The sequence below is a fragment of the Bufo gargarizans genome, unplaced genomic scaffold, assembly GCF_014858855.1.
Source record: "Bufo gargarizans isolate SCDJY-AF-19 unplaced genomic scaffold, ASM1485885v1 original_scaffold_1940_pilon, whole genome shotgun sequence".
NCBI lineage: Eukaryota > Metazoa > Chordata > Amphibia > Anura > Bufonidae > Bufo > Bufo gargarizans.
The window spans coordinates 4,638-22,708 of NW_025334575.1; the positions used below are offsets into that span (position 1 = coordinate 4,638).

Here is an 18,071-nt window from a genome sequence, read left to right on the forward strand (position 1 = left end):
CTGGGTACTTATATACCTGTAGAGGGGCACATATAGGCGGCCGGGTACTTATATACCTGTAGAGGGGTATGTATAGGCGGCTGGATACTTATATACCTGTAGAGGGGTATGTAAAGGGGGCTGGGTACTTATATACCTGTAGAGGGGCATGTATAGGTGGCTGGGTACTTATATACCTGTAGAGGGGTATGTATAGGTGACCGGGTACTTACATACCTGTAGAGGGGTATGTATAGGCGGCTGGGTACTTATATACCTGTAGAGGGGTACGTATAGGCGGCTGGGTACTTATATACCTGTAGAGGGGTACGTATAGGCGGCCGGGTACTTATATACCTGTAGAGGGGTATGTATAGGTGACCGGGTACTTATATACCTGTAGAGGGGTATGTATAGGTGACCGGGTACTTATATACCTGTAGAGGGGTATGTATAGGCGGCTGGGTACTTATATACCTGTAGAGGGGTACGTATAGGTGACCGGGTACTTATATACCTGTAGAGGGGTATGTATAGGTGACCGGGTACTTATATACCTGTAGAGGGGTATGTATAGGTGACCGGGTACTTATATACCTGTAGAGGGGTACGTATAGGCGGCAGGGTACTTATATACCTGTAGAGGGGTATGTATAGGTGACCGGGTACTTATATACCTGTAGAGGGGTATGTATAGGTGACCGGGTACTTATATACCTGTAGAGGGGTATGTATAGGCGGCCGGGGTACTTATATACCTGTAGAGGGGTATGTATAGGCGGCCGGGTACTTATATACCTGTAGAGGGGTATGTATAGGTGGCCGGGTACTTATATACCTGTAGAGGGGTATGTATAGGCGGCCGGGTACTTATATACCTGTAGAGGGGTATGTATAGGTGGCCGGGTACTTATATACCTGTAGAGGGGTATGTATAGGCGGCTGGGTACTTATATACCTGTAGAGGGGTATGTATAGGTGACCGGGTACTTATATACCTGTAGAGGGGTATGTATAGGCGACCGGGTACTTATATACCTGTAGAGGGGTATGTATAGGCGGCTGGGTACTTATATACCTGTAGAGGGGTATGTATAGGCGGCCGGGTACTTATATACCTGTAGAGGGGTATGTATAGGCGGCCGGGTACTTATATACCTGTAGAGGGGTATGTATAGGTGACCGGGTACTTATATACCTGTAGAGGGGTATGTATAGGCGGCCGGGTACTTATATACCTGTAGAGGGGTATGTATAGGCGGCTGGGTACTTATATACCTGTAGAGGGGTATGTATAGGTGGCCGGGTACTTATATACCTGTAGAGGGGTATGTATAGGCGGCTGGATACTTATATACCTGTAGAGGGGTATGTATAGGCGGCTGGGTACTTATATACCTGTAGAGGGGCATGTATAGGTGGCCGGGTACTTATATACCTGTAGAGGGGCACGTATAGGTGGCCGGGTACTTATATACCTGTAGAGGGGCACATATAGGCGGCCGGGTACTTATATACCTGTAGAGGGGCACGTATAGGCGGCTGGATACTTATATACCTGTAGAGGGGTATGTATAGGTGGCCGGGTACTTATATACCTGTAGAGGGGTATGTATAGGTGGCCGGGTACTTATATACCTGTAGAGGGGTATGTATAGGCGGCCGGGTACTTATATACCTGTAGAGGGGTATGTATAGGTGGCCGGGTACTTATATACCTGTAGAGGGGTATGTATAGGCGGCTGGGTACTTATATACCTGTAGAGGGGTATGTATAGGCGGCTGGGTACTTATATACCTGTAGAGGGGTATGTATAGGCGGCTGGGTACTTATATACCTGTAGAGGGGTACGTATAGGCGGCTGGGTACTTATATACCTGTAGAGGGGTACGTATAGGCGGCTGGGTACTTATATACCTGTAGAGGGGTACGTATAGGTGGCTGGGTACTTATATACCTGTAGAGGGGTATGTATAGGTGGCCGGGTACTTATATACCTGTAGAGGGGTATGTATAGGCGGCCGGGTACTTATATACCTGTAGAGGGGCACGTATAGGCGGCCGGGTACTTATATACCTGTAGAGGGGCACGTATAGGCGGCCGGGTACTTATATACCCGTAGAGGGGTATGTATAGGTGACCGGGTACTTATATACCTGTAGAGGGGTATGTATAGGCGGCTGGGTACTTATATACCTGTAGAGGGGTACGTATAGGCGGCTGGGTACTTATATACCTGTAGAGGGGTACGTATAGGTGGCTGGGTACTTATATACCTGTAGAGGGGTATGTATAGGTGGCTGGGTACTTATATACCTGTAGAGGGGTATGTATAGGCGGCTGGGTACTTATATACCTGTAGAGGGGCACGTATAGGCGGCCGGGTACTTATATACCTGTAGAGGGGCACGTATAGGCGGCCGGGTACTTATATACCTCTAGAGGGGCATGTATAGGTGGCCGGGTACTTATATACCTCTAGAGGGGCATGTATTGGCGGCCGGGTACTTATATACCTGTAGAGGGGTACGTATAGGCGGCCGGGTACTTATATACCTGTAGAGGGGCATGTATAGGCGGCCGGGTACTTATATACCTGTAGAGGGGCACGTATAGGCGGCCGGGTACTTATATACCTGTAGAGGGGCATGTATTGGCGGCCGGGTACTTATATACCTGTAGAGGGGCACGTATAGGCGGCCGGGTACTTATATACCTCTAGAGGGGCATGTATAGGTGGCCGGGTACTTATATACCTCTAGAGAGGCATGTATTGGCGGCCGGGTACTTATATACCTGTAGAGGGGCACGTATAGGCGGCCGGGTACTTATATACCTGTAGAGGGGCACGTATAGGCGGCCGGGTACTTATATACCTCTAGAGGGGCATGTATTGGCGGCCGGGTACTTATATACCTGTAGAGGGGTATGTATAGGCGGCCAGTGACGTATAACCCTTACAAGTCAATGGAGTGACATGGAAAGTCTGGACGTGAGCCCCATCAAGATGCTGTAGGGCAGGCATACTCAAACTGCGGCCCTCCAGCTGTTGCAAAACTACAACTCCCAGCATGCCCAAACAGCCTACAGCAAGGCATTGTGGGAGTTGTAGCCGCAGTTTGAGGATGCCAGCTGTAGGGGGACGCCCTCAAACATCGCAGAGAGGGGGGAAAATGCCTCAGGTCAAAGACTGGGCGTCTGGGCAATGGCGCCACGGCTGCGGTGTAAGCGTGGATGGCTGGCAGCCCCTGTACTAGGCCCGGTGCAGGGGGCACTTACTTATTCCGTATGCGAGAGGTCAGCACAGCGGCGGCTTCACACAGTGCTTTATTTCACATTGGGTGTGAGAGGGGCTGGAAGGGACCGAACACTGCCGGGGGCCGGGCCCCTCGCGCTGTCCACCGCCACTTTCAGCCGGGACATCTTTGGCAAAATGAAAGGCAGCCGTGCAGAAACAAACTGTCCTGTTTGGCAATGAAATGCGCCCAGCCGTCCACCCCTGGTCTCCGGGCCCCGAGGGGGCGCTGCGCTCAGATAAGGCACTGACAAGTCTCTCTCTTCATGACAGGAACGCGACGCCATCACATGGAGGTCCCAGAAGCAGAGCGGCAGGGGTCTGCGCCCAGGAAGCACCACGAGCCCTCGTCACAGTCTTCTCTGGAGGCTTCTGTGCTGCCACCAGCAGAGGATGCCCCCTTCATACAGAGCGCCACCTGCAGGAAGAAGAATGGAACATAACGGCTCTGTGCAAGTCCTAAATGCCCCCAACAATGCAGGACGGGGGCAGGCTGCACCTACCTGCAGTACATTCAGGACATACCCTCAGGATCTGATCGGGGAGGCCTGACCCCAGTTGCAGGATTCAGGCCTCCCAAATGCAAAGCTCCATCCCCTGTGCAGCGCTGCAGTACCAGCTCCGGCCACTACACAACGGGTGGAGCCCTAGATTCAACGTCAGCCTAAGGATAGTCCAAGAACAACCCTTTCAGTGGAATTTTTCCTAATTAAAACTAGAAACAGACATTTTTAACTGTCTTGTCTGATGGCGTTACTCGGTTTTCTGCAGATGATTGCAGGAGCTACAATCAGCCATATGCTGTCAGGAGATTGTAGGGAGCATGCTCTGCACCCTAATGTGCCACGGAGGGATCTTACCATCCACTACTGACCTCTATGGGAGAGCATAGTGGGCATGTTCTGTGTCTTATGCAGAGGACACTGAGCAGGGCAGCTTCCCACCTGGAGAGGCGAGGGCAGCTTCCCACCTGGAGAGGCGAGGGCAGCTTCCCACCTGGAGAGGCGAGGGCAGCTTCCCACCTGGAGAGGCGAGGGCAGCTTCCCACCTGGAGAGGCGAGGGCAGCTTCCCACCTGGAGAGGCGAGGGCAGCTTCCCACCTGGAGAGGCGAGGGCAGCTTCCCACCTGGAGAGGCGAGGGCAGCTTCCCACCTGGAGAGGCGAGGGCAGCTTCCCACCTGGAGAGGCGAGGGCAGCTTCCCACCGGCAGAGGCGAGGGCAGCTTCCCACCGGCAGAGGCGAGGGCAGCTTCCCACCGGCAGAGGCGAGGGCAGCTTCCCACCGGCAGAGGCGAGGGCAGCTTCCCACCGGCAGAGGCGAGGGCAGCTTCCCACCGGCAGAGGCGAGGGCAGCTTCCCACCGGCAGAGGCGAGGGCAGCTTCCCACCGGCAGAGGCGAGGGCAGCTTCCCACCGGCAGAGGTTGCCTTGTCATTGGCAGCTGGGCTCACATGAACAGCAGTATTCCAGTGCGTGCTGACCCCAAGCAGGGGTGTCAGCCTATTGTGCGCTCAGTTGTCTGGCTCCTCCCCCTGCAACTGGATACAGAAGATTCCTGCCGACAAGATCAGCTCTGCCCCGGCCTCTAGTTCTCGGGATTGTCAGGATCCCATGGGTTCAGCAGCGGCCCTGCACCAGTTCTATCACTGCAGCATGGGGGGGGGGCATTACCTGTCTCTGCAGCACCTGGATGGTCTCCCCTTGTTTACTAACCGCCAGACCCTGCTGAAAGACAAAAAGCGTCACTTCCCCCAGTGAACAGTGCTTGTGGAGTGGCGCTGCTTAGCGCTTCACACCTACCTGCATCACTGCCTGCAGCTTGTCCTCAAGCTCCTGGACCAGCACGGTCAGCCGGGCATTGTCTCTGCGCAGACTCTCCTGCTCACTCATACAGGTGATCACCAGTCCCTGCAGTCTCTTCACCTCTTCCTGCAGAGCGCTGCACACACAGGACTGTGGCTCCTGGAAAGACAGGACGGACCATGTAGTGTCCACACAGCCCCACTGCCCCCTCCACAGTCCCCCATTACCTGCTGGACCAGTGCCGGAGCTTCTGCGGGGGTCTGGTGCAGCTCTTCTAATGGTGGAGGCATGTCCTGCGAGAACTCCATCTCCTGAAAGGAAGGTGTATCGGGCATCGGGATGAACTCTGCCTCTTCCAGCTCCTGCAAAGGGAGAAAGCCATCTCCCTGTGGTCAGTACATAGTGCTGTGGCGCTCCTGCCCTAATACTGGCCAGCCTAATACCTGTCGCAGCCAGCTGGGGCAGGCGCTGCTCTCCATGTTTCCAGTGGTATTAAAGGGGCTGGTCTCTGGTTCTGCCTCCATAGTCCTAGGAAAGCCATCACTGGGCTCCGACGACACTGACTCACTGGCACTGTCTCCATCGCCCCCCGCAGAGCTCTGCGACGAGCAGCTCTGTGCGACTGTGGGGGAAGAAGAGGATTCATCTCTCCAGATTCCAGAAGAGCAGTCACCCCTCCCTCCCTGCACAATGGCCACTCACGTGTTCCAATGGACAGACCACTGCTGTTAGAGCGAATTGTTTTGGAGTTCAGGACTTTCTCTGTCAAAAAATATCAATAAGTAAGGGAGCAGAGTAACCATGACCGGAGGCACCACCAAAGCTGCTGCCACACACCAAGGTGCCCACTCACCCACAATCAGGATCGTGTGCCAGCCACGGCACGAAAGATCAGTCACATGATGCAAGGAGCCAAATATTGGACGTGGCCAGGAGGTACAGATGTCAGGGCCTTGAGGCCGCTCATTTGGGGTCATAGCCAGACGGCCATTTCCACCATTTCCCCAAGCAAAGATATGATTATCTGAAAGAAAAGCCAACGGATTGTGGAGAGAGGGATCATTCAGCCGGCGCCATCCCCCCAGCGATCAGTCACTCACCATCAGTGGCTGCAATGGTGAACTCGTCCCCACAGGACACTCTAATCACCTGCTTTCCACCAAGAGGTCCACCCAGGAGGTTGATGCCCAGATGCTTCCGATAGTCGCCCACACCCAGCTGGCCACACTTGTTAGATCCAAATGTCAGAAGACGGCCACGCTCTAAAGAAATGGAGGGCAGACTTGAGAACCCAGGTAACCCAGACGGGAGGTGGTTTGGGGGCAACGTTCACTCCTCACCATCAATGGCGGCTGTATGGGTCTTTCCAGGCGAGATGCTTCGCACTTTGTAGAAGGAGAGTTGCCTGGCGAGAGTCAGTGAAGTGGTGTAGGGTACTTCACGATAAGCCTACGGGCAAAGAGTGATGCCATCACACAGAGCAGCAGAACACCAGCTGTGTGCATTCACTAGGTGCTCACTCACATACCTCGTGATTGATGATGCCCGCGGTGCACTGATTTAAGCCAAGCTTGTTGTGTTCATTTAGGCCACAGGCAAGAACTTTCCCAGACTGGGTGAGCAGGAAACTGCCGTCTGAGCCACAGCTAACACTGACGATGCACAGGCCGCGCTGCACCTCCACCTGGCAACAGGAAATCATGTCACAGCAGATCTCACATGCAAACGAAGAGAGAGCAGAGGCCGGAAAGTCACCTTCTGGGGAGCAGAGACATCGTCCTCCGAGTCCAGGCCCAAGCGTCCTGCACAGAGGAAACAGGTCACAGCTGCACCCTCCAATCATCAGTGTGAAGGGCGCAGAATGGAGTGCACGTACCGTACTCGCCGCAGCCCCACGAGTACACGCACTTGCTGTGAGTCAGAACCATGACGTGACTATCACCACATGACACCTGTTCAATGGGTTCATTCAGGAAGAAATCCACCAGAATGGGCTCTAGGACCTCAGAGCCCAGGCTTTGACCCACTCCCAGGCAGCCATAGTAATCCGAGCCAAAGGAGTAGAGCTGACCCTCATCTGCACAACAGGAACAAACACTTACTCTCAGCGCGATGCACAGGGAGCATCAGATGGCTCTCCTCACTCACCGGCAATACACATGGTGAAATCTCCACCACAGCTGACTTCTTGCACAGATTTGCCCTGCAGCTTCTCCACGTGTTTTGGTTGCCGGTATGAGGCACGGTCCCCGTGGCCCAGTTGACCATGCAGCTTTGAGCCTCCCTGCATGTTCTGGGGAGATGTTCTGGTGTCAGGTAAATGCAAACACTGAAGGTTTACAGCTTTTGCTCTCAGCACTTACCACCCAAGAGTACAGCTCTTTCTCCACCGTCACCACTGCAAAATGAGCGTCTCCGGCACACACCTGTCGTGCACGGCACCCTCCCTTAAACACATCTAACTTCTGCGGAGTGGATTTTCCACCTCCCCACACATAAACTTCACTGCTCCGAGACGTAACCACTGCAACAGGGGCCTCAGTGACAGCGCCCGGCCTTAGAAAACACGAGAGATGATCAGCACAATATCAGACAAGCAGGGGCGATGCAGCGCAGTCCCTTCTCCTCACCTGGGTCTCTTGTTGGACTTGTTGAGGAGAGACACCTGTTCCTCCATATCCCTGAAAAGAACCATGAGAATTCTCATCACCCTGTACATAAAACCCTGCACTAAGGGGGTTCCCATCTCCAAAGTACCCTGCTGTGTTTACCTGCGCCGAAGACTCAGCAATGGCTGCTCCAAGATCTCTTCTGCACTGGGTCTCTTCTCTGGGTCCTAAAACAAACAGAACCATAATCCTGATCTCAGAAGGACACTGTAATTCAGAAGTCTGCAGATTCTCAGCTCCTGGGAACACACATTCACCTGCTGCAGACACAGCCGCACTACATCTGTCAGCTCCTGGGAACACACACTCACCTGCTGCAGACACAGCCGCACTACATCTGTCAGCTCCTGGGAGTACAGGCTCACCTGCTACAGACACAGCCGCACTACATCTGTCAGCTCCTGGGAACACACACTCACCTGCTGCAGACACAGCCGCACTACATCTGTCAGCTCCAGGGAGTACACAGGCTCACCTGCTACAGACACAGCCGCACTACATCTGTCAGCTCCTGGGAACACACACTCACCTGCTGCAGACACAGCCGCACTACATCTGTCAGCTCCGGGGAGTACAGGCTCACCTGCTGCAGACACAGCCGCACTACATCTGTCAGCTCCTGGGAACACACACTCACCTGCTGCAGACACAGCCGCACTACATCTGTCAGCTCCTGGGAACACACACTCACCTGCTGCAGACACAGCCGCACTACATCTGTCAGCTCCGGGGAGTACAGGCCTCACCTGCTGCAGACACAGCCGCACTACATCTGTCAGCTCCGGGGACTAGTACAGGCTCACCTGCTGCAGACACAGCCGCACTACATCTGTCAGCTCCTGGGAACACACATTCACCTGCTACAGACACAGCCGCACTACATCTGTCAGCTCCTGGGAACACACACTCACCTGCTGCAGACACAGCCGCACTACATCTGTCAGCTCCTGGGAACACACACTCACCTGCTGCAGACACAGCCGCACTACATCTGTCAGCTCCTGGGAACACACACTCACCTGCTGCAGACACAGCCGCACTACATCTGTCAGCTCCTGGGAACACACACTCACCTGCTGCAGACACAGCCGCACTACATCTGTCAGCTCCTGGGAGTACAGGCTCACCTGCTGCAGACACAGCCGCACTACATCTGTCAGCTCCTGGGAGTACAGGCTCACCTGCTGCAGACACAGCCGCACTACATCTGTCAGCTCCTGGGAGTACTGGCTCACCTGCTGCAGACACAGCCGCACTACATCTGTCAGCTCCTGGGAACACACACTCACCTGCTGCAGACACAGCCGCACTACATCTGTCAGCTCCTGGGAACACACACTCATCTGCTGCAGACACAGCCGCACTACATCTGTCAGCTCCTGGGAACACACACTCACCTGCTGCAGACACAGCCGCACTACATCTGTCAGCTCCTAGGAACACACACTCACCTGCTGCAGACACAGCCGCACTACATCTGTCAGCTCCTGGGAACACACACTCACCTGCTGCAGACACAGCCGCACTACATCTGTCAGCTCCTGGGAACACACACTCACCTGCTGCAGACACAGCCGCACTACATCTGTCAGCTCCTGGGAACACACACTCACCTGCTGCAGACACAGCCGCACTACATCTGTCAGCTCCGGGGAGTACAGGCTCACCTGCTGCAGACACAGCCGCACTACATCTGTCAGCTCCGGGGACTAGTACAGGCTCACCTGCTGCAGACACAGCCGCACTACATCTGTCAGCTCTTGGGAACACACACTCACCTGCTGCAGACACAGCCGCACTACATCTGTCAGCTCCTGGGAACACACACTCACCTGCTGCAGACACAGCCGCACTACATCTGTCAGCTCCTGGGAACACACACTCACCTGCTGCAGACACAGCCGCACTACATCTGTCAGCTCCTGGGAGTACAGGCTCACCTGCTGCAGACACAGCCGCACTACATCTGTCAGCTCCTGGGAGTACAGGCTCACCTGCTGCAGACACAGCCGCACTACATCTGTCAGCTCCTGGGAGTACTGGCTCACCTGCTGCAGACACAGCCGCACTACATCTGTCAGCTCCTGGGAACACACACTCACCTGCTGCAGACACAGCCGCACTACATCTGTCAGCTCCGGGGAGTACAGGCTCACCTGCTGCAGACACAGCCGCACTACATCTGTCAGCTCCGGGGACTAGTACAGGCTCACCTGCTGCAGACACAGCCGCACTACATCTGTCAGCTCCGGGGAGTACACGCTCACCTGCTGCAGACACAGCCGCACTACATCTGTCAGCTCCGGGGACTAGTACAGGCTCACCTGCTGCAGACACAGCCGCACTACATCTGTCAGCTCCTGGGAACACACACTCACCTGCTGCAGACACAGCCGCACTACATCTGTCAGCTCCTGGGAACACACACTCACCTGCTGCAGACACAGCCGCACTACATCTGTCAGCTCCTGGGAACACACACTCACCTGCTACAGACACAGCCGCACTACATCTGTCAGCTCCGGGGACTAGTACAGGCTCACCTGCTGCAGACACAGCCGCACTACATCTGTCAGCTCCGGGGAGTACACGCTCACCTGCTGCAGACACAGCCGCACTACATCTGTCAGCTCCGGGGACTAGTACAGGCTCACCTGCTGCAGACACAGCCGCACTACATCTGTCAGCTCCTGGGAACACACACTCACCTGCTGCAGACACAGCCGCACTACATCTGTCAGCTCCTGGGAACACACACTCACCTGCTGCAGACCCAGCCGCACTACATCTGTCAGTTCCTAGGAACACACACTCACCTGCTGCAGACACAGCCGCACTACATCTGTCAGCTCCTGGGAACACACACTCACCTGCTGCAGACACAGCCGCACTACATCTGTCAGCTCCGGGGAGTACAGGCTCACCTGCTGCAGACACAGCCGCACTACATCTGTCAGCTCCTGGGAACACACACTCACCTGCTGCAGACACAGCCGCACTACATCTGTCAGCTCCGGGGACTAGTACAGGCTCACCTGCTGCAGACACAGCCGCACTACATCTGTCAGCTCCGGGGAGTACTGGCTCACCTGCTGCAGACACAGCCGCACTACATCTGTCAGCTCCGGGGAGTACTGGCTCACCTGCTGCAGACACAGCTGCACTACATCTGTCAGCTCCTGGGAGTACTGGCTCACCTGCTGCAGACACAGCTGCACTACATCTGTCAGCTCCGGGGACTAGTACAGGCTCACCTGCTGCAGACACAGCCGCACTACATCTGTCAGCTCCGGGGAGTACTGGCTCACCTGCTGCAGACACAGCCGCACTACATCTGTCAGCTCCTGGGAGTACTGGCTCACCTGCTGCAGACACAGCTGCACTACATCTGTCAGCTCCGGGGACTAGTACAGGCTCACCTGCTGCAGACACAGCCGCACTACATCTGTCAGCTCCTGGGAACACACACTCACCTGCTGCAGACACAGCCGCACTACATCTGTCAGCTCCTGGGAACACACACTCACCTGCTACAGACACAGCCGCACTACATCTGTCAGCTCCGGGGACTAGTACAGGCTCACCTGCTGCAGACACAGCCGCACTACATCTGTCAGCTCCTGGGAACACACACTCACCTGCTACAGACACAGCCGCACTACATCTGTCAGCTCCGGGGACTAGTACAGGCTCACCTGCTGCAGACACAGCTGCACTACATCTGTCAGCTCCGGGGACTAGTACAGGCTCACCTGCTGCAGACACAGCCACACTACATCTGTCAGCTCCGGGGAGTACTGGCTCACCTGCTGCAGACACAGCCGCACTACATCTGTCAGCTCCGGGGAGTACACGCTCACCTGCTGCAGACACAGCCGCACTACATCTGTCAGCTCCGGGGACTAGTACAGGCTCACCTGCTGCAGACACAGCCGCACTACATCTGTCAGCTCCGGGGAGTACTGGCTCACCTGCTGCAGACACAGCCGCACTACATCTGTCAGCTCCTGGGAGAACTGGCTCACCTGCTGCAGACACAGCTGCACTACATCTGTCAGCTCCGGGGACTAGTACAGGCTCACCTGCTGCAGACACAGCCGCACTACATCTGTCAGCTCCGGGGAGTACTGGCTCACCTGCTGCAGACACAGCCGCACTACATCTGTCAGCTCCTGGGAGTACAGGCTCACCTGCTGCAGACACAGCCGCACTACATCTGTCAGCTCCGGGGACTAGTACTGGCTCACCTGCTGCAGACACAGCCGCACTACATCTGTCAGCTCCTGGGAGTACAGGCTCACCTGCTGCAGACACAGCCGCACTACATCTGTCAGCTCCTGGGAGTACTGGCTCACCTGCTGCAGACACAGCCGCACTACATCTGTCAGCTCCTGGGAGTACAGGCTCACCTGCTGCAGACACAGCCGCACTACATCTGTCAGCTCCGGGGACTAGTACTGGCTCACCTGCTGCAGACACAGCCGCACTACATCTGTCAGCTCCTGGGAGTACAGACTCACCTGCTGCAGACACAGCCGCACTACATCTGTCAGCTCCTGGGAGTACTGGCTCACCTGCTGCAGACACAGCCGCACTACATCTGTCAGCTCCGGGGAGTACTGGCTCACCTGCTGCAGACACAGCCGCACTACATCTGTCAGCTCCGGGGACTAGTACAGGCTCACCTGCTGCAGACACAGCCGCACTACATCTGTCAGCTCCGGGGAGTACTGGCTCACCTGCTGCAGACACAGCCGCACTACATCTGTCAGCTCCTGGGAGTACAGGCTCACCTGCTGCAGACACAGCCGCACTACATCTGTCAGCTCCGGGGACTAGTACAGGCTCACCTGCTGCAGACACAGCTGCACTACATCTGTCAGCTCCGGGGACTAGTACAGGCTCACCTGCTGCAGACACAGCCGCACTACATCTGTCAGCTCCTGGGAACACACACTCACCTGCTGCAGACACAGCCGCACTACATCTGTCAGCTCCGGGGAGTACTGGCTCACCTGCTGCAGACACAGCCGCACTACATCTGTCAGCTCCTGGGAGTACAGGCTCACCTGCTGCAGACACAGCTGCACTACATCTGTCAGCTCCGGGGACTAGTACAGGCTCACCTGCTGCAGACACAGCCGCACTACATCTGTCAGCTCCGGGGACTAGTACAGGCTCACCTGCTGCAGACACAGCCGCACTACATCTGTCAGCTCCGGGGAGTACAGGCTCACCTTCTGCAGACACAGCCGCACTACATCTGTCAGCTCCGGGGACTAGTACAGGCTCACCTGCTGCAGACACAGCCGCACTACATCTGTCAGCTCCGGGGAGTACACGCTGTTATCCAGCTCCACGGCCCAGTTTCCCTGCACGATCTTCACACACAGGTTGAGCGGGTTCTGGAGGCAGAGTGAACAGTGTGACAATGGCTTCTGCTGAGACACACAAGCGACAGAGGAAGGACGGGCACTCACTGTGGCATCAAAGGTGCGGGTCAGTGTTAGCAGCTCGTATAGCACGCAGCCCACCGCCCAGATGTCAGACTTGAAGCTGTACTTCACTCCCTGGCACAGCTCTGGAGACATGTAATAGAGGGTGCCGACACACTGCAACAAAAACACATGTGTGATAGAGTGGAGCGCCCCTCACAGCTGTCACACTGCAGCAAACACAACTCACCGTCTCCGCCATCGAAAACTCAGAGTTCAGCTGCTTGGCCAGCCCGTAATCCCCCAGCTTAATCAGATTGGCTTTAGTGAGGAAGATGTTTAACGTCTTAATGTCTCTACGCAAAAAAAAAAAAAAACGCCTGTTAGCTCCGCCCTCCCTTACCTCCAACTGCCTGTTAGCTCCGCCCTCCCTTACCTCCAACCGCCTGTTAGCTCCGCCCTCCCTTACCTCCAGCAACTGCCTGTTAGCTCCGCCCTCCCTTACCTTAAGCAACAACCTGTTAGCTCCAACCTCCTTTATCTCTAGTAATGACTGTTAGCTCCGCCCTCCTTTACCGCCAGCAACCACGTATTAGCTCCGCCCTCCTATATCTCCAAAACCTGTCTGTTAGCTCCGCTCTCCTTTATTGCTAGTAATGCCTGTTAGCCCCACCCTCCTTTATCATTAGTAACTGCCTGCCAGGACCACCCTTCCCTCACTATTTCCAGTTCCCAGCCATTAGCCCTGCCCCTTCTATTATCGCCTGTGACCACCAGTTGGCTCCGCTCCCACCCCCCCAGTATTACCTCTTGTGGCTCTGCTCCCACCCCCCCAGTATTACCTCTTGTGGCTCTGCTCCCACCCCCCCCAGTATTACCTCTTGTGGCTCCGCTCCCACCCTCCTGTATCATCTCTAGCGGCTCCGCTCCCACCCCCCCAGTATTATCTCTAGTGGCTCCGCTCCCACCCCCCTGTATAATCTCTAGTGGCTCCGCTCCCACCCCCCTGTATCATCTCTAGTGGCTCCGCTCCCACCCCCCTGTATCATCCCTAGTGGCTCCGCTCCCACCCCCCTGTATCATCCCTAGTGGCTCCGCTCCCACCCCCCTGTATTACCTCTTGTGGCTCCGCTCCCACCCCCCTGTATCATCTCTTGTGGCTCTGCTCCCACCCCCCTGTATCATCTCTAGTGGCTCCGCTCCCACCCCTCTGTATTATCTCTTGTGGCTCTGCTCCCACCCCCCTGTATTATCTCTTGTGGCTCCGCTCCCACCCTCCTGTATCATCTCTTGTGGCTCCGCTCCCACCCCCTGTATCATCTCTTGTGGCTCCGCTCCCACCCCCCTGTATCATCTCTTGTGGCTCCGCTCCCACCCCTCTGTATTATCTCTTGTGGCTCCGCTCCCACCCCCCTGTATCATCTCTTGTGGCCCCGCTCCCACCCCCCTGTATCATCTCTTGTGGCCCCGCTCCCACCCCCCTGTATCATCTCTTGTGGCCCCGCTCCCACCCCCCTGTATCATCTCTTGTGGCTCCGCTCCCACCCCTCTGTATTATCTCTTGTGGCTCTGCTCCCACCCCCCTGTATTATCTCTTGTGGCTCCGCTCCCACCCTCCTGTATCATCTCTTGTGGCTCCGCTCCCACCCCCCTGTATCATCTCTTGTGGCTCCGCTCCCACCCCCCTGTATCATCTCTTGTGGCCCCGCTCCCACCCCCCTGTATCATCTCTTGTGGCCCCGCTCCCACCCCCCTGTATCATCTCTTGTGGCCCCGCTCCCACCCCCCTGTATCATCTCTTGTGGCTCCGCTCCCACCCCCCTGTATCATCTCTTGTGGATCCGCTCCCACCCCCCTGTATCATCTCTTGTGGCTCCGCTCCCACCCCCCTGTATCATCCCTAGTGGCTCTGCTCCCACCCCCCTGTATCATCTCTAGTGGCCCCGCTCCCACCCCCCTGTATTATCTCTTGTGGCTCCGCTCCCACCCCCCTGTATTATCTCTTGTGGCTCCGCTCCCACCCCCCTGTATTATCTCTTGTGGCTCCGCTCCCACCCCCCTGGATCATCTCTAGTGGCTCCGCTCCCACCCCCCTGTACCATCTCTTGTGGCTCCGCTCCCAATCCCACCCTGTATCATCTCTTGTGGCTCCGCTCCCACCCCCCTGTATTATCTCTTGTGGCTCCGCTCCCACCCCCCTGTATCATCTCTTGTGGCTCCGCTCCCACCCCCCTGTATCATCTCTTGTGGCTCCGCTCCCACCCCCCTGTATCATCTCTTGTGGCTCCGCTCCCACCCCCCTGTATCATCTCTTGTGGCTCCGCTCCCACCCCCCTGTATCATCTCTTGTGGCTCCGCTCCCACCCCCCCTGTATCATCTCTTGTGGCTCCGCTCCCACCCCCCTGTATCATCTCTTGTGGCTCTGCTCCCACCCCCCTGTATCATCCCTAGTGGCTCCGCTCCCACCCCCCTGTATCATCTCTTGTGGCTCCGCTCCCACCCCCTGTATCATCTCTTGTGGCTCTGCTCCCACCCCCCTGTATCATCCCTAGTGGCTCCGCTCCCACCCCCCTGTATCATCTCTTGTGGGTCAATACTCACCGATGCAGGATCCCAGCTCGGTGGATGCAGCTGACTGCAGAGACAATTTGGAACAGATACCAGACAACCATCTGTGGAAAGAGGTGGAACCATGACAAGACATACAGCAGAGTTATTAATCCCCACCCCCGCAGAGCCACTCACCTCCTCCAGGAAGAGCTGCTCCTTTTGCCGGACAATCTTGTCAAATAGGTTCCCCCCTGCGGAGATATAAGATGAGGTCAGTGCCAGTGTGGCCCCTGAGAGGGCACAGGGCAGCAGAGAGCCCGGCTCACCGTTGCAGTACTCCAGCTCGATCAGCAGCGTGTTACTGTCCAGAAAGTGGTTGTAATATGCAATAATGTTATCATGCTGCAGGAGTGACAGGATGACGATCTCATTCAGGGCATCTCGGCGCTCCTTCTCCGACAACCGCGCCAAACCCACCTCCTTCCAGACCACCAGAGAGTCGTCCTGAAAGAGCCACAGGGGCAACGTCAGCAGCTCAGAGGGACCATATACAGAGAGAGAGAAGGTTATATACTATATACAGAGAGAGGTTATATACTATATACAGAGAGAGGTTATATACTATATACAGAGAGAGGTTATATACTATATACAGAGAGAGGTTATATACTATATACAGAGAGAGAGAGGTCTGTACTATACAGAGAGAGGTTATATACTATATACAGAGAGGTCTGTACTATACAGAGAGGATATATACTATATACAGAGAGAGGTTATATACTATATACAGAGAGAGAGAGGTCTGTACTATACAGAGAGAGGTTATATACTATATACAGAGAGAGGTCTGTACTATACAGAGAGAGGTTATATACTATATACAGAGAGAGAGGTTATATACTATATACAGAGAGAGGTCTGTACTATACAGAGAGAGAGGTTATATACTATATACAGAGAGAGGTTATATACTATATACAGAGAGAGAGAGGTCTGTACTATACAGAGAGAGGTTATATACTATATACAGAGAGAGGTTATATACTATATACAGAGAGAGAGAGGTCTGTACTATACAGAGAGAGGTTATATACTATATACAGAGAGAGGTTATATACTATATACAGAGAGAGGTTATATACTATATACAGAGAGGTTATATACTATATACAGAGAGAGGTTATATACTATATACAGAGAGAGGTTATATACTATATACAGAGAGAGAGAGGTCTGTACTATACAGAGAGAGGTTATATACTATATACAGAGAGAGAGGGGTCTGTACTATACAGAGAGAGGTTATATACTATATACAGAGAGAGGTTATATACTATATACAGAGAGAGAGAGGTTATATACTATATACAGAGAGAGGTTATATACTATATACAGAGAGAGAGGTTATATACTATATACAGAGAGAGGTTATATACTATATACAGAGAGAGAGGTTATATACTATATACAGAGAGGTTATATACTATATACAGAGAGAGAGGTCTGTACTATACAGAGAGAGGTTATATACTATATACAGAGAGAGGTTATATACTATATACAGATAGAGAGAGGTCTGTACTATACAGAGAGAGGTTATATACTATATACAGAGAGAGAGGTTATATACTATATACAGAGAGAGAGAGGTCTGTACTATACAGAGAGAGGTTATATACTATATACAGAGACAGAGAGGTCTGTACTATACAGAGAGAGGTTATATACTATATACAGAGAGAGGTTATATACTATATACAGAGAGAGAGGTTATATACTATATACAGAGAGAGGTTATATACTATATACAGAGAGAGAGGTCTGTACTATACAGAGAGAGGTTATATACTATATACAGAGAGAGGTTATATACTATATACAGAGAGAGAGGTTATATACTATATACAGAGAGAGGTTATATACTATATACAGAGAGAGGTCTGTACTATACAGAGAGAGAGGTTATATACTATATACAGAGAGAGAGGTCTGTACTATACAGAGAGAGGTTATATACTATATACAGAGAGAGGTCTGTACTATACAGAGAGAGGTTATATACTATATACAGAGAGAGGTTATATACTATATACAGAGAGAGGTTATATACTATATACAGAGAGAGAGGTTATATACTATATACAGAGAGAGGTTATATACTATATACAGAGAGAGGTTATATACTATATACAGAGAGAGAGGTCTGTACTATACAGAGAGAGGTTATATACTATATACAGAGAGAGGTTATATACTATATACAGAGAGAGAGGTTATATACTATATACAGAGAGAGGTTATATACTATATACAGAGAGAGGTTATATACTATATAC

At 53.8% G+C, this 18,071-nt stretch overlaps 1 protein-coding gene across 2 annotated transcripts in view; it reads right to left on the bottom strand.

Annotated features, from left to right (window-relative positions):
• Nucleotides 1-3,292: 3,292 nt before the first annotated feature.
• Nucleotides 3,293-18,071, bottom strand: part of NEK9 (NIMA related kinase 9) — a 28,335-nt gene continuing 13,556 nt past the window's right edge. The window contains exons 2-23 of one of the 2 annotated variants that reach the window (XM_044274645.1): nucleotides 16,059-16,236; nucleotides 15,928-15,983; nucleotides 15,784-15,854; nucleotides 13,432-13,537; nucleotides 13,227-13,358; nucleotides 13,041-13,151; nucleotides 7,849-7,913; nucleotides 7,708-7,758; nucleotides 7,441-7,633; nucleotides 7,226-7,370; nucleotides 6,954-7,154; nucleotides 6,833-6,879; nucleotides 6,606-6,761; nucleotides 6,418-6,526; nucleotides 6,178-6,339; nucleotides 5,931-6,101; nucleotides 5,780-5,839; nucleotides 5,521-5,699; nucleotides 5,305-5,439; nucleotides 5,075-5,236; nucleotides 4,946-4,996; nucleotides 3,293-3,694 (exon numbers count right to left, since the gene is read on the bottom strand). In XM_044274645.1, coding sequence (XP_044130580.1) covers nucleotides 3,563-3,694; nucleotides 4,946-4,996; nucleotides 5,075-5,236; nucleotides 5,305-5,439; nucleotides 5,521-5,699; nucleotides 5,780-5,839; nucleotides 5,931-6,101; nucleotides 6,178-6,339; nucleotides 6,418-6,526; nucleotides 6,606-6,761; nucleotides 6,833-6,879; nucleotides 6,954-7,154; nucleotides 7,226-7,370; nucleotides 7,441-7,633; nucleotides 7,708-7,758; nucleotides 7,849-7,913; nucleotides 13,041-13,151; nucleotides 13,227-13,358; nucleotides 13,432-13,537; nucleotides 15,784-15,854; nucleotides 15,928-15,983; nucleotides 16,059-16,236 — 2,673 coding nt within the window. In that variant the 3' untranslated portion in view covers nucleotides 3,293-3,562. Of the gene's footprint in view, nucleotides 3,695-4,945; nucleotides 5,000-5,074; nucleotides 5,237-5,304; nucleotides 5,440-5,520; nucleotides 5,700-5,779; nucleotides 5,840-5,930; nucleotides 6,102-6,177; nucleotides 6,340-6,417; nucleotides 6,527-6,605; nucleotides 6,762-6,832; nucleotides 6,880-6,953; nucleotides 7,155-7,225; nucleotides 7,371-7,440; nucleotides 7,634-7,707; nucleotides 7,759-7,848; nucleotides 7,914-13,040; nucleotides 13,152-13,226; nucleotides 13,359-13,431; nucleotides 13,538-15,783; nucleotides 15,855-15,927; nucleotides 15,984-16,058; nucleotides 16,237-18,071 lie in introns of both variants that reach the window. The other variant, XM_044274644.1, reaches the window with a different exon arrangement.